We start from the raw sequence: 26,504 nt of genomic DNA, 5'->3' as shown, positions 1-26,504 counted from the left end.
TGTTCTAATCTAAAGATTAAGTCCAACATCTCATCTCAATACACATCCTAGGCAGTTGAGGATTGGTTGTAGAGTACCGAGCTCCTCAACCAGTCGGCCGTGAACCTCTCGCAGGAGGGCAGGGATGTTTAATATTTTGAGTCAAAAATCAAAAAAATAAGATTCACATTTCACCTAACTATCAGCCTTTAAAAAAAAATTGTTTTTTGCTATGCTTTTCATAGATTATCATCCGCTAATCTCTAGGCATCTTTCCCAGATGGAATTGGCACATCATATGATCTCACTGCTATCATCATTGTCATCATCATCATCACTATCATTACAAATTCCTGCACACAGAATCTTTATCTTAATCAAAACTCTGCTGACAACCCCAGTATGGAATGGAAAAAAAAAATGTTTCTGTAGAATAAGTAGAATACAAATAATGTATGTTGCTTTCAAAATGCTTTTAGAATGTTTTTGAAAAATGCATATATTGTGGGGTTTTTTTTTTGCATTTATATGTTAAGTACTCATATTCTTTGTTGACAATGAAAATGAATAAATGAAATAAATGAAAAGACTGAGTAATCTATGTTAACTTACATCGCTGAATAATAAACTACCAAATCAAAATCATTGTGACTTTCATTTTGAAAACAAGGGTAAGCAGTCCTGTCTGACACGTAGGATATTGTCTCTAGTTAGTAAACGACCAGAAATGAAAGCAGAGTAGAAAATTGGAGTCCTCGACTTACCCCTGACCCTCCCGAGCTTTTACTTCCTCCAACAGCCGAGGACACAGCCTCACTGTTCTGTAGCTTTTGTGCAAACTCTACGGATGTCCTGCAAGCGCACAGATAAAAAGAAGAAAGACTATACACAACAACATATTATACACAAACATAATGTTTGTGTTTACAAGAATGTCTATATACCCAGGTAATCAACTGCAGAACATTGAGGAAGCCTAACCAAAGCAGTGGCATATATACCGTAATGCCAGCTGCAATATCAGCTATGATGACAATTAGCGCAAATTTGGTAGATGGGCATCATAAAATTTCATTTTGTGAAGAACATTACCAGAAAATATTTTTTCCACTTTTTACTTTCATATGCTAATGGCTCTGTCATTCCCCGTGTTTCTTACAGAGGTACACTGTAAACTACATGCTCTTTCATTATTGTAGAAAAAAAATGCAAAAATGTTGACTTCTCACTGTATTTTTCTTTATATTGATGTCTCTCTATATATAAATTGTGACATCACATATTGTAGTATACTTTATCCACTATGGCTGTATCAAAACTTTTGAAAGGATTGTCTGACTTTCCTCAAACTTTGCTGATATGTTCTACATAAAATTTCTGCATTTACTCAAGCCTTATAACTGGGTTTCAGTGCCAATTAAACACAGATAAAAGAAGAAGAAAAGGAATTTTTGTTTTGTCAATATATTTCTTGTTGTGTTTGTGAATGCTATCTTTTGTTTTGAATCACGTTTTGTTGTTTTATACCATGTATGTTGATATATACGGACTCACTGAAAAACAGCCCTGAGGTTAATAGTGGGTTTTTAAAACCATATTTAAATAAATAAAACAAAAGAAACAAACAAGAACAAGGAGGAGGAAGAAGAGGGAGAGAAAGAGGAGGAGGAGGATGAAGGAGAGGAGGAGGAGGAGGATGAAGGAGAGGAGGAGGAGGAGGATGAAGGAGAGGAGGAGAAAGAAAAGAGGAAGAGTAAGAGGAAGGTGAGGATTAGGAAGAGGAGAAGGAGGATGGAGAGAAGGAGAAAGAGAAGAGGAGGACGAGAGGGAAGGAAGAGGAAGAAGAAGAGGATTAGGAGGAAGAGGAGAAAGAGGAGGAGGAAAAGGAAGAGGAGGAGGTGGAAGAGAGAAAAGAAGAAGAAGAGAAGTAGGAGGAGAAGGAGGAGGAAGAGGAGGGGGAAGAGGAGGAGAATGATGGAGAGGAGGAGAAAGAGAAGAGGAGGAAGAGAGGGAAGGAAGAGGAGGAAGAAGAGGATTAGGATGCTGAAGAGGAGAAAGAGGAAGAGGAAGAGGTGGAAGAGGGAAAAGAAGAAGAAGAGAAGTAGGAGGAGAAGGAGGAGGAGGAAGAAGATGAAGGGTAGGAAGAGGAGGTGGAAGAGGAAAAGAGGAGGAGGAGGAGGAGGAAGAGGAGGGGGAAGAGGAGGAGGATGATGGAGAGGAGGAGAAAGAGAAGAGGAGGAGGAGGAGGGAAGAGGAAGAAGAAGATGATTAGGAGGAAGAGGAGAAAGAGGAGGAAGAGGAGAAAGAGAAGGAGGAAGGGGAAGAGGAGGTGGAAGAGGGAAAAGAGGAAGAAGAGGACTAGGAGGAGAAGGAGGAGGAGGAAAAAGATGAAGGGTAGGAAGAGGAGGTGGAAGAGGGAAAGAGGAAACTGCCATGTATGCATTGAACTGAGGAAGCAGAAGAACAAGTAAGGAGGGAGAGCATTAACTCGTTCCATACTGAATTCTGAAAAGCCCATAGACTTAATACGCAGGCCAACAGGTTCCCGTACAGAATGGGTTAATCCCCTTTAGGACAACACGCTCGTATACATGTATATGATGAACCCTTCACACTCTCACCGGCAACGGGCTCGGCCCAGTTTTTTCGTCTGTCTTTCCAGCTTGTCCGAAATAAATTTTACAGAGTCTCTTGTGGTGAAGTTGTCATGTCTAACACAAACGACAAACTCGAACTTTTTTTTTAGAGTGACTGCAGATTGCTACATATATGTGACCTGCCACAACAAAAGGATCCCAAAGTCGATGACGGCTGAGGCGAGAAAATCGAGTTTGAAGTCGCATCATCAAAATTGGTCAAAACAATTCGATTTCTATTTTTGGCATCATTTTGTAGTCTAATGTTTTGTCTATCATCTGCCGAAATTTTGAAGCTAAATGATCAAAGAAAAGGCAAGAAATCAGCGTTTTTCTGGGCCATGACTTTCTGACTTTCAACGCAACAGCAATGTGTCCGAAGATTTGGATTTAGCGCCGCACCTAGACTCCGCCCCGAGCAATGAGGGAGTGATCTTATTGGTCAGTTCGTAGCATCCTGATTACTGATTGGTAGGGCGTAGACCGCTGGTGCTAAGCTTGAATGAACATTGCCAAGGTCGCTAGGAGCATACAGTGTACCTTCTATTGTCAAGCTATGAAAACTGTCTCGCCTCCCCTTGAGCATCGGAAGGAAAACTTTGAAGCCGTTTTTTCTCGAAACTCTGATTTCCTCAACCACTTGGCATGCGCTATGAAAATCTTTGATATCTCCACAACCAAGTACATTTATGAGTTGTGCTATATACAAAATGTATGAAATTAAAGTAGAAGAGTGAGGGAATATTGTCATGCCATTTCAAGAAAATTGTCCTCCCTTACTTTTAGATCCTTTTGTTGTAACGGGTCACATAATGTCTAAAAAGCCACCACTGCCACTGGAGGTCAACCAAGAAGGTCACGAATATGAGACATGACAGCATCACAACAGCTCCTTACTCATCGTGCTGCTGGCCATACACACAAACTATGGTGTACATATGGCTCAGTCAGTGCATACCAGTATTTGAATTCATGGCAGTAACTCAACTACCATCAGTGCAAAAAGGTCATAACGCATGGACTGATAACCGACTGACCATGGTTGCCGATTGATGCACATAGAAGTTGGGTACAAGAGAAAAGACCTATATCTTCGGCTACTAACATTGGGGCATTGCTCACCTGACTGAGATTGAGGTTGTTCTCTATGCAGAGGGGAAAGAGGAAGGGAAGAACTTTGGTGGCGGCGATGTCTTTGGTGATGCCTAGCTTTTTGTGAGACAGGGAAACTTTGATGATACCTAATGCATGAAAGAACATTAGAAGAAAAATGATAAATGTATGATATAATAAGATACAGTGTATGACTATATGCTATACAATTAGTGCATGCTCTATCATGCACTATACTGGAATATGCGACAAATATTACATTGTAAGATATTCCGAGTTTTGTTTCAGTAAGGTCTATCGTCACCCTACATCTACAATTTTGTGCACACAGAGTACATTGATAACCTTGTTTACATACAGTGAAAAGGTTCTACTTTGCCATAAATTACACAAAAATGGAGGATCATTTCTGATTGGAAAAAATCAACGGATAATGAACTCTCCCGTTCTAACCCAAGAGAGACTTCATCCAGCCAAAAAGAAGAAGAAGAAGAAAGAAAAAAAAAGGTGGCAGTGAACAAAAAGAGACAAGAGAATGAAGACTCTAACAAGAGAGATTTTTGAATTGAATTGAATTGAACAGGTTTTATTAGAAATCATGTCTGGCAGCCAAAGGCTGAATTGCACATGTTTTACAATCATAGTTATAAAAACAGTCATGGTTTGGAGAGAGCAAAAGGAGCAGGAGAAGACCCACCGAGCATTGCCATGAGGACAGCCGGCTCTCTGGACGGGATCTGGGTGAGGAGGGGCAGGACCTCATCCAGGACGTACCACTTGTCCATGTGCTCCAGCATCTTGCCAAGACTTACCAGGCAACCAACCCTGATCTACTCCAGGGGAAAAGAGAGAGAGATATGTAGACAGAGAGAGATGCTACGTAAGCACCAGATCATAGTCAAAGGTGCCTTTACCCCAAATGTTTATTCTGTGGATGCAATTAATCTGGAAATTAAAGGGACTGTACAGTTCTGGTTGATGTGAGGATTTAGCTTTTAATATTTTGCAAGATATTCAGGAACCACTCTATGAGATGTCAAAGAGCATGCAATTCTAAGGGGAATCAAATGTTTATTTGATGAAAATCGGTTTTGAAATGGCTGAGATATCCCAAAACAAGGTGAAACAAAGGGATCCTAATAAAAGGCATGGCCAGTCGCCTTTTATTATTATCACTTTTTCGGATATCTCAGCCATTTGGAAAACAATTTTCATCAAATAAACACTGAATCCTTCTTAGAATTACGTGCTCTTTCATATTTCATAAGAGGTTTCTCATTATCTTACTTAGGTATGTTATAAACATGAATCCTCACCTCAACCAGTACTGTCAAGTCCCTTTAAATATTAGATGAAAGGAGTGGTGTAGTTTGAGGAAAATGTGACAATAGGTTCAAAGTTTTTGAATTATTACAAGTTTGGTTGAATCCTCATGGCATAATCACTGAATAAGGTTACAACTATAAATCACGGTGTCACATTAATAGCAGAATGATTCAAAGAAAACTGAAAGAAACCACAGCTGCAAAATTGTGGGTAAAGAAAAAAAATATCATTGGTCATCGCTCATATTCTGGGGTGTAATAAAATTCATCAAATTCTATTCAAAATGTGATACCATAAGCGACAACACATAATTTTGCAATGGTCTAGTCTTCAAAAGTTAGAGAGGTGACTGATGTTTGGAAACTTAACAAGATGCCAAAATATATCCTCATATTATATTATACTTCTGCAATGTACATTATCTCCAAAGTTACAAATTTCTGAATCTGCTTTTTGAAACTTGCTAAGCTTTTTAAATTGCAAAACCTATCACTTGTGAAACTATGGTACAAGTCCCTATTCAAAAAACAATTTTCTCCTCAATTCATATGTGGAATATACAGGAAGTTTGCTTGCTATTGAGGTCTAGCCACTCCCAAATGTGTTGCATCCACAATTAGGGTACTTCACACTAGAGGGAGTGTGTCACTCACTGAGAGTAGAGACGTTTCCAAACATAGCTTTTTGATGCGGGGGACAATGGAGTGCTTGATGGAGTTGTACTCTATCATCCCGGCAAACGATGGTAGGATTGTCAGACATAGCTCCTATGGTAATGATGGGGAAAAATAGAGAGAGAATAAATTAATCCACAGGTGATGGTCCACCATCATGAATATTTATTATCTTTGATTGTGCTTCAATACATATTCATGATCTCTATTCAGAAACATAATATTATGGCAAGAGAAACTACTGATAAAAACTGAATATGAACATTCATCATCACTGCACCCTCATGAACATCCATAATGCAGCATAGGCCACTTGGCTTAAAACTGGTTTAGGATATATACATTAACAGCCATGATGCCGTATTGGATATCAGCACAAAGTCCTTTTCAACATAATGGAGAATGCAAAAATAACAAAGACTGAATATTCATTGCAATTGACCACTACTGATTATTGATGAAATTCTGATCTAATACAAAAGACAAGAGAAACTAATGATAAAAAATGCCACACAATTATTCATCAGAATTGGTCCTTACATGATACTCATTAATTCTCAGCATAAGGATTCGGTGAAAAACATCTATGATAAAATCTGGACAAATGGCACGAACAGACTGACAAATCTTGAGTGTGAGAGTGTCCAAAGCTGTATCAATCGAGTCCTCCTACCTGCACTTGGGTGGAGGAGGACTCCAGGGCTCGGTAGACCATGGGAAGGACATGGTTCTTAATGTCCTCTGCTGGAGTCTTGGTCAGAAGGAGCTGCATACGCTGCATGAAGATTAGCAGGATCTGTAGAGGGTTGGGGGCGAGAGTACGTAGGAGTCACGACCTGTTCGCACTGAAAGTTTCAACTGCACGTAGAGTCAAAGATATCATTCCAACTCTAGGTCCGTTCCTGTTTTCTATGAAGCATTTGGAAATTACAGAATGTATCACAGAGCCCTACGAAAAAGTAATAAATAGCTCAGATTGTCATATGCACAAATGGCAAGCTCTTATACCATAAGTTTTGATGTCAATGTCTTTTTTCCATAATGGACTTCTCATTATTATGCATGTGTTTGTTACATGAAGCAACATGTGAATTCTGGAAATAAAATTTTGAAAAAAAAAACAACAACTTTCAGCAGCATGTATTGCATGAAGAATAACAGGACGGGGGGCAAGAGTAGAGCTTTTAAAGACCTGGTCACAAAGAATATTTGCAAAAGCAGCAGGATCTATAGAGTTTGTGGGGGGCGGGCAAGAATAGGGCTTAAGACCCATTAACACAGAATTTTTCAACTATATAAAGTGCACTGCATTATTATCAGGAGGATCTGCAAACATTAGGGGAAAAAATAACTGTAAATGCAGAAATATTTGCTGGACATTAGTTTTGGGTATTTTGCACTACCGTTGGCTGGCACAAATTCTTGAACCTGTGAAACAAACATGTATCTTACCAATTTCCTACACACATTTTGATCAGGTTGAATCTGGGTCAGCTGACAAATACTTACACTATAAGTAATATGAGTGTGTGTATTGACCGATTCTGTGACGCGCTATGTGTATTTTTGGCATGGGCGCAGCCATAGTGGGTGTCTCAGCCGACCCCCCCTTCTCACTCCCCACCCCTTTCCCTACACTAGCACGCGCGCAGAATGAAAAACTGCTTTAGCCAATGGGCGTCTCGTACTGAGTGCGCGAACCTCTGTTACAAGTGCGTGATAAACATGTTGCCCGGGGTGGGGGAGAGCAGGGGGGGTCGGCTGAGACACCCACTATGGCTGCGCGCAGCGCCATGAAATGTCTGCTGCCCTCAACGAACCCGAATCGGTCAATACCAGTCTCTGTGTGTGTGTGTGTGTTTATGGGTCCTTGTGTTAATTTGAGTGCATGAGTGTGTATGCTAGTAGCTTTTTGTGCAGGTTATACAATTTGAATGGATCATTTGTGTGTTCACTGCAATCAAATGTGTGTACTTGCATAATTACTGTACAGAGCTCATAACTCAGAGTAAGGCAAGATGTGCAGTAAAGTAGTACAAGGATTCTCATGCATGGAAATGTAATATCAAATGCGATGATTAGTCTGTTTTTTGACTGCATAAAATTCATGAAGAGAGACTATTATAGTATAATAGGAATTGTGAGGGATACATGAACAGCGAGTGGTGGATAGTTCTCTCAGGATTTGAGGCGATCAAGGAACAAGGCATTGCTATCAGTTGTACCGAATGGTAAAGAAAACAAAACTGCACTACACTATTAACCGGTTCCTTGCAGGAACCTGGTATACCAGGTTCCAGTGGGAGCAACTGATATACGGGAACCTGGTATACCAGGCTCCCAAAATGAAGACAAGAGTGCCTGCTGTAGTGGCTTAAATTCATGTTTCTTTGTGTTAAAATGCCCAGAAAAGTGGGTTTGATAAAAAGATCAGAGTTTATTCTATCAGCATTTCTTCTCCTACTGTTTGAAAAATGCATATTTCACAGTATTATTTACCTTTTTACTGATTTATTTTATCACTTGTTCTGCTGTAAACTCGTACGAACATGTACATAGCGATCAAGGCTGAGATCAGATAGATATCTGGGTTCGCTGACCCCAGTCACCTCATTCAGGTACCTGGTTTTGTGTAGAACGAAAGATTCTGTGAGCTCATCAGGGCATGCTCTATTCATACCTCACACCCGATCGATATATTCCATTGTTCACTGGCACATGTAGTTGACCGTGGAAAGGGGGATACAATGTACCGCTTGACTGCCTTCACACAGGTGGATTACCAACCTGTGTACCTCTCTGTTGACGGGCAAAAAGAATCTTGTTAGGGGGCATTAAAGGCACTCAGAGTATTGCAGAAGGAACAGGTTAAAACTTATCAAATTAACAGCCAAAGTGTCAGCAAAAATGCAAATTGCTCCCATCACTCGCCCCCTCCCTCCCTCAATCATTCCCTGCCTCCTGGTAGGGAGAAGTGGTGGAAAAAAAAAACAGATGGGGGGGGGGGGGTGGGAGTGTAGTGGGAAATACCTGCACTGGTTCTTGCATCTTGAAGACGGGTTTGAGGCCCGGCAGGACGAGGCGGACATACTCCTGGTCGCAGCACTGCTCGGCGATGTGCAGCACATTGGGAAGGACGAAGGGCACCATGTCCGGGTTGATGAACTCCTTACATAGGCAAGGGAGGATTCGCTGGGTGACGACCCTCTGGAACCAAGAAACAAAAAGTCAACCTAGTAAATATCCGTCATTATATGTGGCTTGAAAAGCAAGAGATACAGCAGCTGACCTCAGCCTTCCAAACCAGAAATGTTCATAATTGCTCTGCCAAATATTTCATTTTTGTACGGAGATTTAATTCTCTAGTTTGTAAGAAAGCTAACTGTAGCTGTGATATTGAAGTCCCTGATAGCTGTGGTTGTCATGACCTTTGACCTTAATTCAAATAATCCATTGCAGAATTACAAAGATCACTCATTGTAATGATCTCTTTGTGGCTTATCACTGTTCTAGGATGTTTTATTTACTTTATGGACAGCTTCTTGCATCATTTCTTAAAATATACAGCTATGATGCTGAATGTTTCTTTGGCAGCATGCCTCTAGAACAACTATTTGGCGAAGGCCATAATACCAGTAATAATAATACAGTGGACAGGCAGTTGTTGTTTTTTTTTTGGGTTATATTGAAATTTCAATATAACCGTGCAAATAAACAATAAAAATACATAGAGTGGATAATGTTGCGGTCAGAATTTTTACTTTGTTGTGAGTGGAACTAATTGTATACCGTGTTTGTTATAAGGGGAGTGCAGTGTAGTAACATCACTGTCATCATATTCATCATCGTCATTATCATCATCACCATTATAATCATCATCAAAATATTAGAAACAATAACAACAATGTTGATCATCTGACCTTCGGTAACTGGGAGATGACCTTTGGAAGACCTTTGAAGAACTGGGCCTTCTGCTGGTTATCCTGCTGGAAGAGGGAGTCAACGTACTGTAGCGTCATGGCTCCGACGTCGTCAAAGAAAGGGATCTGGAAGCGTGCACGCCACAAAGAAAACAATGCAGATCCATGTACATTGTAATAGGGAGAGACTCAGAGTTTGACCAAGTCAAAGTTTGGTCTATCCGGCAATACAATTCTAGTTAGGGTAATAAATGTCGTATCCCCCTCAAGGCCAGTCCATATCATATTATTTTTACCTTTACAGGCCATTTTAGTGGTCCATAAAAACACATATTTTTGTCCACTTGATTGCCACTGCAATACAAGAGCCTCTTGAACGATATGCATAGGTCAATGCATTCACTGCCACAGGCTACCATTGTCAGTTGCCATGAAATAATACACCATATTCCTAGTCTAGGATCTGTTTGTGCTAGCGCTTGGTAACCCTGCAAAGTTTCAAGCGTACTGAACACAGTCAGGGGCGTAAATTTTTCCTCAGTGTGCTTGTAGTAAATTTTACAGAGGGTGACAATATTAGGGCCCCTGACAAGGTGTGGAGACCTCACTATACACTGTACCTTGGAGAGCTGGTCTACATCTGGTCTGATGGTGGGTGTGGCACTCAGCAACATCTTCACATACTCCTTCTGCCCATCTGGCAGGCTTTTCAACTGGGAAATATTCAGGCTGCGCAGCTGTGATGAGAAAGAATGTGAAACATACTGATTAGGTCACTGGTCAAACAGCATGGAGAAATCAGACAATTAAATCAGACCATGACATTTCAGGACATCTTGCACTACTTTTGAGACCAAATTTGCGAAGCCCAAGGTTATGCAATATAAGTGCACATCACACCCAAAATTGCTCAAAAAAAGTGATTTCATGTACAAATCCAATGCAAATTCTGTTTCTATAGTCCAAATTCACAAATGTATAATTATTTTTCCTTTTACAGATTAAAATCAATTAATTTCATGCTGTTTATGATCGGAATAGTGTTGCTGATGATTTCAATCGAAAAAAACAACAATGGGTGACGCACATGCCAGGAAAAAGACAAAAAACAAACACATAGAACGACGACCAGAGTGGTTATACCCCCGCCAAACAACATTTCATAAGCTTTGGTCAAAACAACATTTCATAAGCTTTGGTCAAAAAACTGAGGAAGTAGTTGAATCCGCAAGATCTTTCCTTGATCTTCTGCCATCAATATGCCGTTACCATGGCAACGTACTTTCGGGTACTGTCGAAAAATGCGTCTTGCACATCTACAACCAAAGGCACACATCTGTACCAAGTTTCATGGAAATTGGGCAAAAACTGAGGAAGTAGTTTGCAACACAAAATTTTCCATCATTTTGGCTCATAATATGTGAGCTGTTATCATGGCAACATACTTTTTGTCACTGTCAAGAAATGTGTCATGCTGACCTATATCCTAAGACAAACATTCAATATGAATTCCATGAGAATTGGAAGAACACTGATGAAGCAGTTTTGCCATGAAGCATTTTGCCCTATATTTTACCAATAACATGCCGTTACCATGGCAACGCACTTTTTGCCACTGCGGAAATATGTGTCTTGCACATTAACATATTCAGATGAACATCTGTACCTAATTTCATAAAATTGATCAAAAACTGTGGGAGGAGTTCGCGACGCAAGATTTGTACCCATTTTTGCCCATAATATGCCGTTACCATGGCAACGTACTTTTGGGTACTGTCAAAAAATATGTCTTGCACATCTACAACCCAAGGCACACATCTGTGCCAAGTTTTATGGGAATCGGTTAAAAACTGAGGAAGTAGTTCGCGACGCAAGATTTGCAACGGACCGACCGCCTGCCCGACCGCCCGAACCGCCCAACCGTCTACCCAACCGACCGCCCGACCGACCGCCCGACCGACCGCCCGACCGACCGCCCGACCGTCCGCTGATTCCTATATACCCCCTTCAAACTTCGTTTGGCGGGGGTATAACAACACTATTGTTCCAAACATTATAAATTGCAGTTATCAGGATGTTATTCAATTTAGGGTCCTTCATCTACCTCAGCAAATTAAGAGCAATACTTCAACACATCACTCATGGCAGATGATTGAGATAGATCTACAAGTATGCTCTCAAAGTCTACCTGCTCTGTGTTTCCGCGAAAGGTTGGTAAATTCTCGTTGCAGTCGTAGAGGGTGCTGCCGTTGTTCTTCACGGCGTACATGAGCATGCCCAGGCTGAACATGTCGCTGGCCGTGTCGCAGCTCTGCGTCAAGAGATACTCCGGGGCGAGATAGTTCAGGTTTGGCTGCACGACAGCTGATGCGTCGCTCGAGAGTTCTCTGACGGAAAACATCGCCTGTAAAAATTGAGAGCACATTCACATTCAAGACGTGTACACAGAGTGTATGATCTCCAATGCTGTCTCTACACACACACACACAGACAAAGCTATCCTGGCAGTCTGTACCAGTCCTGTCTTTCACTAAAATCTACTTCAGGTTCTCCAGGAGTAATTGCAGGCTAAAGACCACTGTGTCCACCTGTCTAACACAGCCAGCTTGCTGAGTAATTACAAGCAGAAGGTCACAGTAGGACTACACTCCTTGTGACTATTGTGCATTTGGTAATGTACGCTTTTGAAATATTTAAATGACACTCAGTTAACTCTGTTATAGTTGAGGTACATGTATATAAATCTAGACCCGGCAGTCCAGATGGAGATAAAAACATCCAAAGAGAAGTTTTCTGATAATGAAGATGTTAACAATCATAATGGCTCATTATGAACTGTGAAATATTCATTACAAACACGGAAAGACACATTCTTGTTGTTGGCAGCTTACTGGTTGATCAGGGGGTGTTGACGAAGGGATCACAAAGTCGAATCCTGCCAGCTTCCAGGCCCCGTTGCTGTTGAGGATGACGCTCCGAGGGTCGATGTTGCCGTGTATCATGTGGACATCATTGTGGAGGAACTTGAGGGCATCAATAAGCTAACACAGAAAAAAAACAAAAACAATAACAATAACAAAACTAGAAAAGCAATCTGAGAGTGCAGACCTCCGCCAAGCAGCTAATTTACACCGTGATCTTGCTCTTCCATAGCGATCAGAAATTTCCACTCATACGTATGCATGCTGAAAAATCGCCAGATTTCCTAATATAGGAAGCCTTTGTTACGTCATAAACCCTCAGCTGAGCCACGAGCCTCACCCTAGGAGAAACTAGAGCATGCACTTTAGTGCGAGTATGAAAAACCTAATAAATGCGCAGCTTGAACTCCCAAGTTCATTGACCCTACATGCCAAAATAAAGAAAATCCTTCATAAAATCCAGAAAAGTGTCTGGATCACTACCAAAATTTAATCATCTGTTCCTTGTGTCACTTTCAACCTTTCCTGCAAGTTTCATTCAAATCAGTGCACAACTTTTTGAGTTATTTTGCACACGGACAAACAACAAACAAACAAACCAATGGTAATGAAAACATTAACCTCCTCCCCTGGCGGAGGTAATAATGGGACATCAATACTCCTCATTGAAAACTTGACCACATTAAACTAACAAGGGGTGCCACTGGTGATGAAGCAGGTCCTCCTCATGGTTTGTCTTGTTACTGAAATTAAGTGAATTAAAAAAATTCCTTTTTTTAATTTCAAGAGCATTGTCTTCCTTTGCAGAGAGCACACAATCGTAGGTCCGCCTGACTAAAAACAAATTCAACAATGCTAAACTTCTGACATTCTACAAAATCATTTTCCTGGCTAACATAATTTATGCATTCCTGCAACATACTTCTTTCTATTGTAAGAGAACATAACATGCACATATAGTGCAAGGAAATATCATCAGTTTTCCCCACCTGCAGAAACCCATACTTTATCTCCACATCAAAGAGCTTGTGGCCACTGACGTCAGCCGGAGGAGGCGATGGCATGTTGTCATGGCAACCGAGGATGTTGGCGAGACTGGCAAATACTGGTTCGGTGGCAAAGGCGAGACTCTCTCTGGAGAAGGAGGCCCATGTGGAAAGAAAGGGAGGAGAGTAAAGGGAGGCAGGGTGGGAGAGGGAGGGGAAAAAGCAGTGTTAGCTGAGGTGTAATCACAACTGTGTAGTCCCTGGGCTATCGCCCTTCAAATGCATTCAAGCAGATAGTAGAGACTAAAGTCATCTATCCAAGGACGATTCTTGTATTCCATGCATTAACCTGTTGAGGATGGGTTGATTTTGCTACAGCACATATTTCCCATAGATGCTTGCCCGAGTAAACTCGGGACAGGTCCTCAGCGTGTTAATCATTACACCAGATAAAGTCGCCATAATGCAGCTTGATGAATGATGTCAGCTTCTGAGACTGCTTCCATATGCAGTGAGGATATCTTACCATGCAGGAAATTTTAGTCTCAAAACCTCTACAGCAAACCAGCAGCTGCATAACAGCTTCAAGCACATATCTAATTCAATTAAATTCAATCTTTACTTTTTTTAAGAAGAATATAAATGTAAAGATGAAAATTGAACATACTTGAATTGTATATAAAAGGCAAAAATAATGAAATGTTCATGTCCATAATTAATGCAACAAAAACACACACATACACACCCTTTTTCTGGAATAAAAAAAAAAATGTTGATGGGCCAATTCAAAAGACTATGCTTGTTATATGCGGGTCTCTTGAAAAGAAAGAAAAAAGAGACTGCTTAATGGGACAAATGCCTCAGTTGTAAAGATGAAGTAATAACTTTAACACATTTTATATACATAATATATGTACACATATCCCTCAAGTTATATCAGACAGCTCAACAAAAATGGACTGGGCTATTATAGTCACCATTGGTAAAGATTTACATATAATTGAAAAAAAAAAATATCCATACAGTACAATATCTTAACCCGTAAGTATAATTGGGCAGGTGTCTATTGAAAAATTTGTGTTAAAGGGAAATCAGCTTGTTTTCATTGGGTTAAAGGAACTCCTTGCTGAGAATTGTACAAAAGTATGGAAGTTATGGTGAGTCCTATATCTTAAATTTCAATTATGCTTCAAATTTGAAGCATATAGACTCACAGAATGTCACTGATATCGCAATGCCAACAAAAAGCACAATGACCGGGGGATTCCCCCAACGACATCATACACACATTTTACCTCGTCTCCTCCAGAGGATGCTGGACGGTCAGCACACACGGATGGCGTAGTCTGGTCAGCTGGGTGCAACCCTTCCGAAGGGTCTCCAGGATGGCCTCTCGGTCTCTCCTTGGGAACCTCTCTAGCTGTTTCTTCTCAAACAAGAACACTCCGGCCTCCTGGATTAACCGAAAACAGAGACAGTGACAGTGACATTTCTGGACTGACACTGTAAAATTTTTCCATTTGCAAGCCTGGTACAAATTCTGATCACTATTAAACTGCATTCAGGGTAATCTGCGGCACATGTGATATATTTCATAGAAAGTTAACATTTTCATAACAACTCCCCCCCCCCCCCCAACACCCAACATTACCTAGAGCTACATTATTTCTACAATGTAACACATGCTAGTTGGGAGAGAAACTTTTGACTGATTGATCTATGTTATTTCATCCTTCTTAGTCACTGAAATCAAGCATTTCCTCTTTCCTCTTATAATTTGTCAAACCTATTTTATTTGACTCCATGAGAGACTTCCCACAAGCATCCTGGGTGCCCGCTTTCAACATCCCTTCTGATCTTAAACTCATATTATCATCTCCAGCTCACTGAAATATAACATTCCTCATTCCTGACTAGTATATTTATTTGTTTGTTTTGTGCCTGTTTGTTTTGTTTTGTTTATTCTCAACAAACCTGTTTTGTAGAACGTTTAACTCCATGATAGATCTTCCACAAGCATCCAGGGCCCCCGCTTCCAACATGCTTTGTGATCTCGTACTCCCTGGTCACTGGGTTTCCAATGAAACCACCGACGGTGCTCTTCAGCTTGTTTAGCATCTCCATCTCGACATTTGAAACTTCAACACCTGCTCTCTTGTTGAGAGGTGGCTTCGTCTACAAGAGAAAAGCTTACTCTGCATAATGTACGAACAAAAGTCAAAGGAAAGAAGTGATTACAATGCAGGGCGTCAACGGAAAGAAGCTCCGGATGGAAATTGGCCCTCAAGTCATGGGTTTTGTTGTGATTTTTGTTTTGGTCATGCCTTCCCCCATCTTTTTTTTTTTTAATATCGAAGTGACAGCAACTTTCACCAGTAACAGAAATGTGTCCAAAGATTTGGATTTAGTGCCACAGATAGACTCCGCCCTTAGCAATGAGGAAGTGATCTTATTGGTCAGTGCGTGCCATCCTGGTTACTGATTGGTCGTGGATAGACCACTGGTGCAAAGCTTGAATGAACATTGCGGAGGTTGCTAGGAGCATGTCTTCTATTGTCAAGAGGTGAAAACTGTCTTGCCATCCCATAATCATGACAGCATCGGGCTTCTCGAAACACTGATTTCTTAAACCGATCGACATGCACTAATAAAATCATATCTCTGCAACACCGAGTACTTTTATGAGTTGTTTTGTAGATCTAGCGCCTATATGATTACGAAATTAAAGCAATTCATAACCAAGGGGAAAAAAGAAGAGAAAGCATGCTGCATGGTACTACATAATACAAAGGAATAGAACTACAGTAGATCTAGATAGTACTACTGTAGTAGTAGAACTCCTATAAATTAGATGTGTTGAAAGACTTGATAACTAAGAGGGTTCAGAATCCACACACAAAATAACTAGATTTCAAACAGGATATAAATGGGCAACATCCCATAAAAATTAAATGCAACCTTTATTCAGGGCTCCAATTCTAAAAGTAAAACCACAGCTTATGCCCAGCCATTCGTGAGACAGTGCTTTTCACCTGTGTCATTTCCTTCCATACATCAGCCATCATACATGGGCAGGATACAAACTAAAAATGATAGCATAGAGTGATAACAAAGTACAGTACATAGCACTACTGCATATAGGACTAAAGTCCTGTCGCTGTCTATACAAGCAAGCCCTTACACCTGACTAACTAAGACCTACTAGGCTAGGCCCTAGCTAGTTCTATGATTCAGTATGAATAGAATCTAGATCTAGATATTGTAACAAACTTTGCCTTTGGACTTAGAGGGCAGCAGATAGTTAGAAAATCCCCTGTACTGGGTAGAACCAATGGAGGATAGACATACGCATGTATAAACAAATGCTAGTGTGTCCAGTGTGGCTACAAATGTAGCACCCCTTGCCACTTGGCCTGGGGTATAAAACTATAAAGGTCATGTGTGTGCAGTGAAAGTTCAGTTGAGACCAGTTGAGACACGAGAAGTAGTACAGTGAAGTTGGGGGGTTCAGCATGGCAGCGGTGTGCAGCCAGCTGTTGAGTTGCCGTGCCTGCTGGGAATGGGGCATACAGTCCACTGCTAGAGAGGCGGTAGCGTATTAGGTGCTAGGCTGGATGGTCACGAATACGCATTCGTACTTACGTCAGTCATGGACGTGTATTGCACTTTGATGTCTTAAAAGACTTCAATTTACTGACAAAATAAGCCTCAATCCCACTTTATAAAAACACATGAATCATGGTGGAAATGATATCAAGACTCTGATCAGGTTTCGAACCCGTTTCGAACCCGCACAGCCCTTCATGTTGAGTCTGTGACTCTGCGCCCAACCCACTGAGCTATGCGAGATTCACTGCACTGCCATGCTTGGGTTGTTTTGGATTCTTATGTTTTGTGTATGGCGCCTTTGTGTATCCCACACGGAACTAATGCATTCATGTTTTGGTGCGAGTGTTATATGCAATGCATGCAATCAACGAATTTGTGACGTCATCATGTAATGTTTATTCATGACCGTCCAGCCCAGCACCTTAATATGCTACCTAGATAGAACGCCTAGAGAGGCAGGCTAGACAGGCAGCCTCCAGCTACAAATACAAGTACAAATGATTGCTCTTCTTGTACAAGTTACCGCATCGATTGCTTCCACCGAATAAAGACATTTGAAATGGTATGTAGTACTAGTTGCTTCTGATGCAGATTATTATTGTGAAGCATTCTTGTATTATGATGATGCGACATGTGCCATGCAAGATTGCATGTGAATGAAGAGTGCATTTGTTAATGCTGATGGTCAGCGATGAACCTGAGATGAGGTGAAGTGCGTGTGTGCAAGGGATTATGAGTGCCGAGTTAGAGCCTATAATACTCCAGCAACAAGTAGCACAGCATAAATATCAAGTAACGTTAGAGTGTCTAACATTAGGCCTATGTGTTTCTATATTTGTTCTAGGTTCTACCCCAAATCGCTACAATATCCGATATGCCTTCTAACGTTAGACTTAATCATGTTAATTAGAGTCTAACGTTAATAGTTTATGCATGTAATTTTGAGAAAATTGTCCCCCCCCCCAACTTCCGGATCCTTTTGTTGTAGCGGGTTACATTTAGATCTTAAATCTAACGTTAGATCTAATTACTAGATCTAAACTATCTAACAGTGACGTTATAGATATCAAAAGTGAAGTTGAGATTTCGATTTCGTTACTACCGTGTACTGCCCTGGCATACACAACATAATCATGAGCATGTGGGACTACAAAATTCGACATTGTCCTTTAATTTTCCAATATGACAAGTTGAATCCTTACTTACAAAATTCCCTGAAAACATTAGAAACCACTAAACCACTAAGGAGGAACTACCAGGTAAATAATCATTTTAATCTAGACAGGGGTAAGGAGAATACTCACCTAAATTACTTTTCAGTAGATCTACCCACTGCCCTTTGCCCTTGTTGGAGTCTGCCCCAAGACTGTCACCCCCGGCATATACATTACATGTACGATGTACAGTGCGGATGCGCCTCCCGTGGTGCATGTAGTAGTCTTGGCACAGACTCCTCGATGGTCAATAGGGGTGTGTGCCTGCAAAACGCGCCAGCTGCTGACTACTACAAATGTAGTACTAGTACTCTTAGTAGTACGCGGCCTAGTACTTTTTCGAGTGCAGATCGCAAGATCGCAAGATCGCATCGCGATCACGATCGAAGCGAAATCGCAACAAGTCGAGCCTTTGTATACCAGGCGATGTGTCACGATTATGATTGTTTTTGTGTTGTTGTTTTCTCTTCCTCCTAATTTCCGTTCCTTTTTGCCCGCCCTCCCCCGCCTCTAGCTCCCTCGATCAGGCTCTCAAATTTCTATACTGATACAGTTTCTCTTTCCTTCGATCTTCTCATGCAATATACTGTAGTACATGCAAGGGCCTAAGTCCCATTTGGAGCTCGATATCCGAATCCTCCCCAACCTGCGCTTAAAATCCGGCTGGTCGTAAAATTTAAATGCATGCCTCCCTCCCTTCCATCATCTCCTGCAATCTCCCTTGCCTTTCTACACTCCAAAAAAAAAAAAAAAAAAAGGCTATTATTATGTGTATTCAAATACATGAATTACCATTTGCAGATGAAACAAAAACAAAAACAAAAAAGCACCGAGTGCTTTAAAACATATAGTTTCAAATGTGAGTCAGGGATAGAAACAACAACTGTAGAATTTGAATTAGTACTGAAGATATTAAGTATTGTTAAATACACAAAATATGCACCATAAAACTAATGGGCCGCACAGTAGGCCTAAAAATATGTTTCCAGACTAAACCCGCGGCGACCGGGAAAATTTAAGCAGAACTTCCAGAACTGAAGGCCCTGCAATGATATGCGGTCTTGTTTATAGGACAAAGTGTGCTCCAAATTGCACCATTTTTAATACCAGTATCAAAAATGATAATAAAATAAAAAATCAAGCAGCATGATGGGTGGATCGACACACAAGTCCGCTCCACCACACCCAACCCCCTCCCCTTCAGGTGGTTGCTTCGCTAAATCGCAGTTTCTCTCTCGAAGGGGCCGCAAATAACGACGACTGGTGGGAGGGAGGGGGGGGGGGGGGGGTCCGAGTAGGGGTGCCCCTCTCAGCAATTTAATATTTACTCTTTTTTTTGGAACCCCGTGAAAAATGTTTTCCTGGCATCTACTAAACACAATGGAGACCATAAAAACATGCAGTGCATGAAAACGTCTTTCTTTCTTTTTTTTTTAATGCACATCAAATTTTCACATGGCAGCCCGGGGGTGGGGCGGAAAGTTCAACCAAGCAAGGCCCTACGGCCGGCTCCCTAACGGACCGCCTCAAATTTTTGTTACAGCCTTTTACGTGCCGTCGTGTTTCGTTGCGTTCACCCCGTTTTATCACGGTAAATACAAGATTCCTTAGCACCGGGATTGCCGTGTCATCTTTCTTCTTTTTTTTTTTTTTTTTTTTGACAATTTAAAAATCTGACACGGCATCCACAGCAATCACGGCCTGCCATTTTTGCCTATCCCTTCACATCGCGTTGTTTCACGTCCATCCTGTTTTGTTCACGGTGGCCCGAAACGCGGCTGACTTAGTTGGCGGGGACATGGTGTAAACGCAGCATACTGAGGTATTGAATCGGGGTGTGTTCGGGCCGTCGGGCGGTCGGTTGGGTGGTCCGTTGCGAATCTTGCGTCGTAAACTCGACCCTTATACAGTTTTGAAGCAATTTAGATGCAACATTACCCCAGGCTTTGACACGGTAACTGCATTATTTTCTTTTAAAAAAAATCTTGTGGAGTGAATTACTTCTACAATTTCGAAGCAATTGAATTCAAATTTCGTGGACAATAAGGCATTGAGGTAAAAATATGGAAGACGTGTTTGTGTGTGTGTGTGTGTATGTGTGTGTTTGCTGGAGAAAAGGCTGCGATTATGGTTACCACAATTTTACCAGAACCATGTGAATTATATCATTTGCACAGGGTTCAAGCAATTAAGGGTCAAATTTAGTATGTATGATTTATGGGTGTAGATATGCAAGACAACACTGTGTTATTATCAGAAAAAAATGTTGCCATGGTAACCACACATTTTTGTATCAAACTGAAGTATGCAAGTCAAGTGGTGTGTAGGAAGATCAGGTGTATTTGTGCAAAATCCCTTTGTGTTTATACCCGACAAACCTTCTTTCATTACTTTTTTTAAAGTAGTCTGAGATACTGGGGCGGGGATTAATCACCTTCAGTGATAGTTCCAGTTTGTTTATTTGTTTGTTTGCTTGCTTGTTTAATTGTTTTTGATACGCACTGTATATTATATTCAAATTCTTTCTTGAATCATGCTTTATAGGCCCTACATTGCAAATCGTGGCCTGACGTTTCTGTTTGAAAATTACTGAAACCAAATTTGATTAATGTATGAAAATGCGTTTTAAAAAAATTACGTTTCACGACATGGGTTTCCAACCACCAATAAGTAATATTTTGACGTTAATAAGTCAATCGCAACACGATAATGTTAGTATACACACCAGACTGTACGATTTACAGCTTAAATATGCAAAAGTTCCTTATTGAGAGAGAGGCATGATTCCCCTTCTCACCTCTCCCCGGCTTGGAAAGATTGGGGGCAGCTGTTCGCAACGCAAATAACACTAGCGCATATTATGACCGAAATAAAATATCTGACAATATATTCGATATGGCTCCAGTATGGTTTAATAATGCATTCTGGTTGACTACATGCACGTTGCATTCATATTAAATCCTTGTAGTCTTGCACATCGCATTGTCAAACTGCGCATTGTCAATTTTAAAGGGTGCTGTTCGTTATTCCGAAGGGTCGTTAATCCGAAACACACAAATGCCCTTTGTGCAAGGGAATATACCTATACCGACAGGTTCGTTAATCCGAAAATGAAAATGGGTTCGTTAAGCCGCATATTTGTCGCGTTATTCCGAAGGTTCGTTATTCCGGAGATTCGTTATCCGAAAATGAAATTCGGAATTATATGAACCTTCGGAATAACGAATCTTCGGACTAAAGAGCCTTTGAAATAACGAACCTTCGGAATATCGGGCTGTAACCACTTTTTAACGGCCGTTGACAATTTCGCTAATGAGCGCTATCCACAGCATTACATATATTAATCACGCATGCGTAGAAGAACGAAGAATGGCGGCATGATGCAGGGAACCTTTCTGAGTAGGCCTGCTATGGGAGTCATGGTCCACTGCTAGCTGCTGGTTGCCAACTGCGAGGGAGCCGAGCTAGTGCAGATATCCTTCGTCAACAACACAAAAATAGGAATCTTGATTCAATTTTAAAAAAAAATGGTTATAAGTTGTCATTGGTATATTGCCAGTGATATCTATATCCTCTTTCACTTGTAAGCATGACAAACATGAATGCATTGAAGTTCTGAAGACATTTTTGTGTTTGCTGTAGAAAGCGCTGCCATGGTTAACAACATTTTACCAAAGCCATGTGAATCGTACTATTTCCACAGCGTTCAAGCAATTAAGGTTAAATGTAGTATGCATTATCTCATAGGCAGATAGGTGTAGACACCGTTGTATTTGTAGGCCTATCAGAAAAAATGTTGCCATGGTAACCACACTTTTTTGTATCAAACTGAAGCATTTACTCTATTAAGGTCAAACTTGGTGTGAAGGAAGATCTAAAGGTGTTGTGCAAAATCCCCTTTGTACCAGACATACCGTGGTCCTTTTTTTTTTTCATAGTATAGCAGTCTGAGATGCTGAAGCGGGTGTATAAATCATCTTCAGTGATAGTTGTAGGTTTTTTCTCTCTTTTCTTTTTTGTAACGCACTGTATACATGTATATGTATATGTATATGTAAATATATATATGTAGATATATTTATGTAGATATGTATAATGAATGTAGATATATTTATGTAGATATGTATAATGAATGTATATGTATATATACATTTATGTATATATGATATATATATATATATATATATATATATATATGTGTGTGTGTGTGTGTGTGTGTGTGTGTGCGTGTGTGTGTTTGAGTGTTCCCGTGTTCTGAAACCACTGTACAAAAGTGCTGTCTAAAAAGCTTGTCAATGTTTCAAATTTAAAATCTACTCCTTTAAAATCTGCTCTTAACTAAAGATCCATGTCTGGCGACTTCTTTTTGATGCAGTGTCTAATAAAACAGGGAGTAAAACTCCATAACCACAATGGAAGGACTATAAGATTAAGTTGAAATTATATATATATATATGTATACCTACAAACACATTCTACTCATGATTAATACCAACTTTCAATGCAAAAGCAACTTTTTTTTGATATGTTACTAGAGTTGATAATGAAGCGTCTTTATACGGTTTTTAAGAAATGAAAAGTAATCTGTAAGACTTCACCCTCTGTTCTATTAATATAATTATCTTCCTTTCATTAGTCCCTTGTCCGCCTAGGTCCGCTTAAAGGTACTAGCCCACATTTGCACACCCACGAAAATCAAAACTGCATAAAACAGGTCCAATATGACTTCAAATACAAGTTATAACAGTAACATACCTCACCTGTTGCTCTTTGTCTATACCATTCGAGAGAAAATCATCGTTTTAAAATCAATTTTTAAACCGGGTCAACCCGACCCAAAATCGAATTACGAGCGCGGACTAGCTACGTACATTAACTTACACATGAATTGTATCGCATGCATGTAGTACGTGCGTGGACCGGAGCTAGCGAGCGTTTTTATACGCATGCATACGGTGTATTTTCATTTATTTTTATGAAAGTAATGGACTAATTGGAACGAAATTTTGCACAGGTGTTACTGCAATCATACCCAAACTCCATGCTAACTATGAGACAAATTGCTGCAGGTTTACAAATGTGGGCTAATACCTTTAACATGGCTATGTCGGAATTTTGGAACTTGGGTATTTGTTCCAACTTCATCGTGTCACTACGGAAACCACGAATAGCCTGGTGGTAATGTCGCTGCCCGGAAAGCAGTAGATGACAGGCTCCAGTCCCGTGTTTTTTTTTTTCTTCCGACATGTCTGTTGAACTATATAGAGCAGCAGTTGCGATCTCACATATTTCATTTGAAGAGGGAAACAGATTGAAGAAAATGTAAACCTCGACCTTCACCCCTCTCCTTAATATATTTTGCTTTCAAGACTTACCCTATCATGTTATTCTTAAAAGAAATCCTTCCAGAGAAACGGATAAGAACGAAATTTTACATTTGTTTTATGATCTCAAGGTTAAGAATAATGTAGAGGAATTGTTCTTTCAGAAAATATGTAAAACTTAAAATTGGGTAGGCCGACCATTTCATCTATTTTTAGTCATCACAGAAAACCGGGATGTGACTTTTTGTTGATTTTGTGATGCACGGTCATAATATGCTATACAGTTTTCTGAAAGCAGTGTACAAAAGTGTTGTCATATAAGCTTTTCAAGGTTTCAAACTAGGATTAATTTCTCACCCCAGATGTAAGGACAGTATCTGCTTAGAATAATTTTTGGTTCCTCTATTGAGTGATGCTGTTTGCATGGATTTTTAATTTTTTTTTTTTTAGAGAATCAGACGTTAAATTCTCGGTATCGCCAATGCGCAAAGAACTTTTTTATGTTTCAAGTTTCAAGTTTCAAGTTTCAAGTTTCAAGTTTATTTCATATTTCCATTTCTCAGTGATGGGATCACAAAATGATTGACAATAAAACAAAAGTACAAAACATATACATCCATATCTTATGTTTGAAGAAAAAAAGACAAACTAACATTACACACAAATATAAATGGTCATTTTCATCTGAGGATATCACAAATAAATGTCAGAAATATGATGGGGCCTACATAAAAGCAATGACGCTTGTAAAAACTGTAGGTTCCCGAATTTATAGGCGTGAAATTATACGGAGAACGGACATGTTTATCTCGACCAACTTAAATTGTACCAGTGCAAAATCAGTATTAAAAACGAACTAACGAACCACATGAATACTTTAGTATCGCTTAAACGAGACTGTACATATTTCGCCGTGTTTACACACACACACACACAAAGTGCTATAACGGTATCGTGAAGTAACTTGGAGCTGCAGACAAAGACAAAAGACTGGGGGTATTAAAAAAGAGAATGTTGCTAAGAGCCGGGTAGTGTGTATCCACTAAGTAATAACCGTTTTAGTTTGCGTTTGAAGGTGAATAAGGATAAGGAAGAAGTAATATCTTGAGGGAGGTCATTCCTGTACATACATTCATGTATGTATATATATACAATAGCTCAGTCGGTAGAGCACCGGTCTAGAAATCCGGAGGTCTCGGGTTCGAATCCCGATGAAAACCCATTTTCTTTGCTCAAAGTTTTCGCCATGTATATATATATATATATGTATATATATATATATATATATATATATATATGTATATATATATGTATATATATATATATATATATATATATATATGTACACATGTTATGTTTCATATGTCCTACTTATGGGCAAAAACGTGGTATGGAAATTCGATTTTGTCATACATTTACTATTGATACATCTTGCCAACATGTAAACTACAAATGACATTACATAACATCGAATGGATACTCAAAAATGATTCCAATGACTACAATATTCAATAAGAACTAAAGATATCATCGTTATCATAATTATGGTGAACATGGAAAAAAATATAGACACAGAAAACAATATAAGGAATAACTACTTTAAAAATCTTTCCACCAGAAATTTTAAAACACACATTTCATTAAAAAGAATACGTCAAACAAACTACATCAGTATCACAAGTTATATCACATATTGCATACTATTGCCCCTCACCCCCCCCCCCGTGTAAATTCTGCTGCCTTTCACTTATATCCTGTGCACAGTTAACCCAACATATCTTCTCTGATGTCCTGTTCACGATCAACGGCTATTGCACAAACAGAAGGAAAATGCTTTTCTGTTGATAGAACATTTCAGAAATCGTATGATTTGTGCATATACAAACGCAGAAACACAAAATAAACTCTCATTGGGTAAATCTCAAATCAAAGTACACACACACACAAAAGAGAAGCACCTTGTACACCAAAACAAAAATATCTCCTAATAAAACTAAGTTTATAGATTTATTCCATATGAAAATTATTTTGTGCAAATATAATATCACTGTTCGTAAATTCTTTCATATCTTTCTATCAATGCGCAAAACACTTCTCGAACCTCCGCTGCCCCCACCCACCTTCACACTCTAACCAGCTATAGCTCTCCCTTCACTTTATTGAGAAAAAAAAATAGCGGCTGTTATTGCACATCCGGATTTTTTTAATGGAACAAAGGAGTCTGCATATTGAGTGGTATGACATATCAGACACAGTAGTCTTCTGCCTAACCGTAGAAATATAAAATAATCATGTAGTGGGTGATTGTCGTTTAACATGATACCATAATTATGCAAACTGACGGTTCGATCTGTAAATTCCTTTGTAAGTTGTAACTTTCCTCTCATGTTTAGCTATCTGTTTATAGCCATCATTCTCTTAAAGTCTTGTTTCATGCAAACCTCGAACCAGATGGCACAGTTTAACAATTCAATATCTTCAGCAACTGATTTATAGAAAAACTGAGAATTGTTTTATCAATGAGTAATAACAGGTCCACACTCTTCAGACCAAGAAAGTTTATTGTCCACCACCTGTTGTCCTATATATTTGTTACTCTTTAACTATCTCAGTATCCGCACAACTAATATTGATGAATTCTAGCTGTGAAGGCATTTTCCCAAAATCAAACACAATCTCTTTGGTTTGGGTGAGATTGAACTGCAGGTAGTTCTTACCACACCAAAAGGTAAAGCGTTCAACCTTAGCCCAGTAACTTTTATTCATTCTCATCAGTAAGTTCTTAAAGATGACAGTGTCGTC

General features: G+C 39.8%; 1 protein-coding gene and 1 non-coding gene across 2 annotated transcripts; one reads left to right on the top strand and one right to left on the bottom strand.

Moving 5' to 3' along the window:
- Nucleotides 1–743: 743 nt before the first annotated feature.
- LOC139732090 (SCY1-like protein 2) lies at nucleotides 744–18,549 on the bottom strand (the record flags this gene model as incomplete). The annotated part of the gene is made up of 14 exons (XM_071642962.1): nucleotides 18,469–18,549; nucleotides 15,530–15,750; nucleotides 14,851–15,008; nucleotides 13,559–13,703; nucleotides 12,540–12,689; nucleotides 11,837–12,052; nucleotides 10,269–10,385; nucleotides 9,649–9,774; nucleotides 8,759–8,935; nucleotides 6,402–6,524; nucleotides 5,708–5,821; nucleotides 4,426–4,558; nucleotides 3,721–3,856; nucleotides 744–831 (listed from the first exon to the last, which is right to left on the bottom strand). Coding segments are annotated over exons 2-14 (1,833 nt in total), but the record flags the coding sequence as incomplete, so codon positions are not given.
- A 6,304-nt stretch (nucleotides 18,550–24,853) lies between these two features.
- On the top strand, nucleotides 24,854–24,924 carry Trnas-aga (transfer RNA serine (anticodon AGA)). Its single transcript has one exon. It is a non-coding gene; the product is annotated as a tRNA-Ser (tRNA).
- The last annotated feature ends 1,580 nt before the right edge of the window (nucleotides 24,925–26,504 follow it).

The sequence above is a fragment of the Diadema antillarum genome, unplaced genomic scaffold (assembly GCF_040938485.1).
Source record: "Diadema antillarum isolate AM-2024a unplaced genomic scaffold, OU_Dant_1.0 seq00000399_RagTag, whole genome shotgun sequence".
Lineage (NCBI taxonomy): Eukaryota > Metazoa > Echinodermata > Echinoidea > Diadematoida > Diadematidae > Diadema > Diadema antillarum.
The sequence above is the reverse complement of the archived record's forward strand: the minus strand, read 5'-3'. Positions and strand labels throughout refer to the sequence as shown.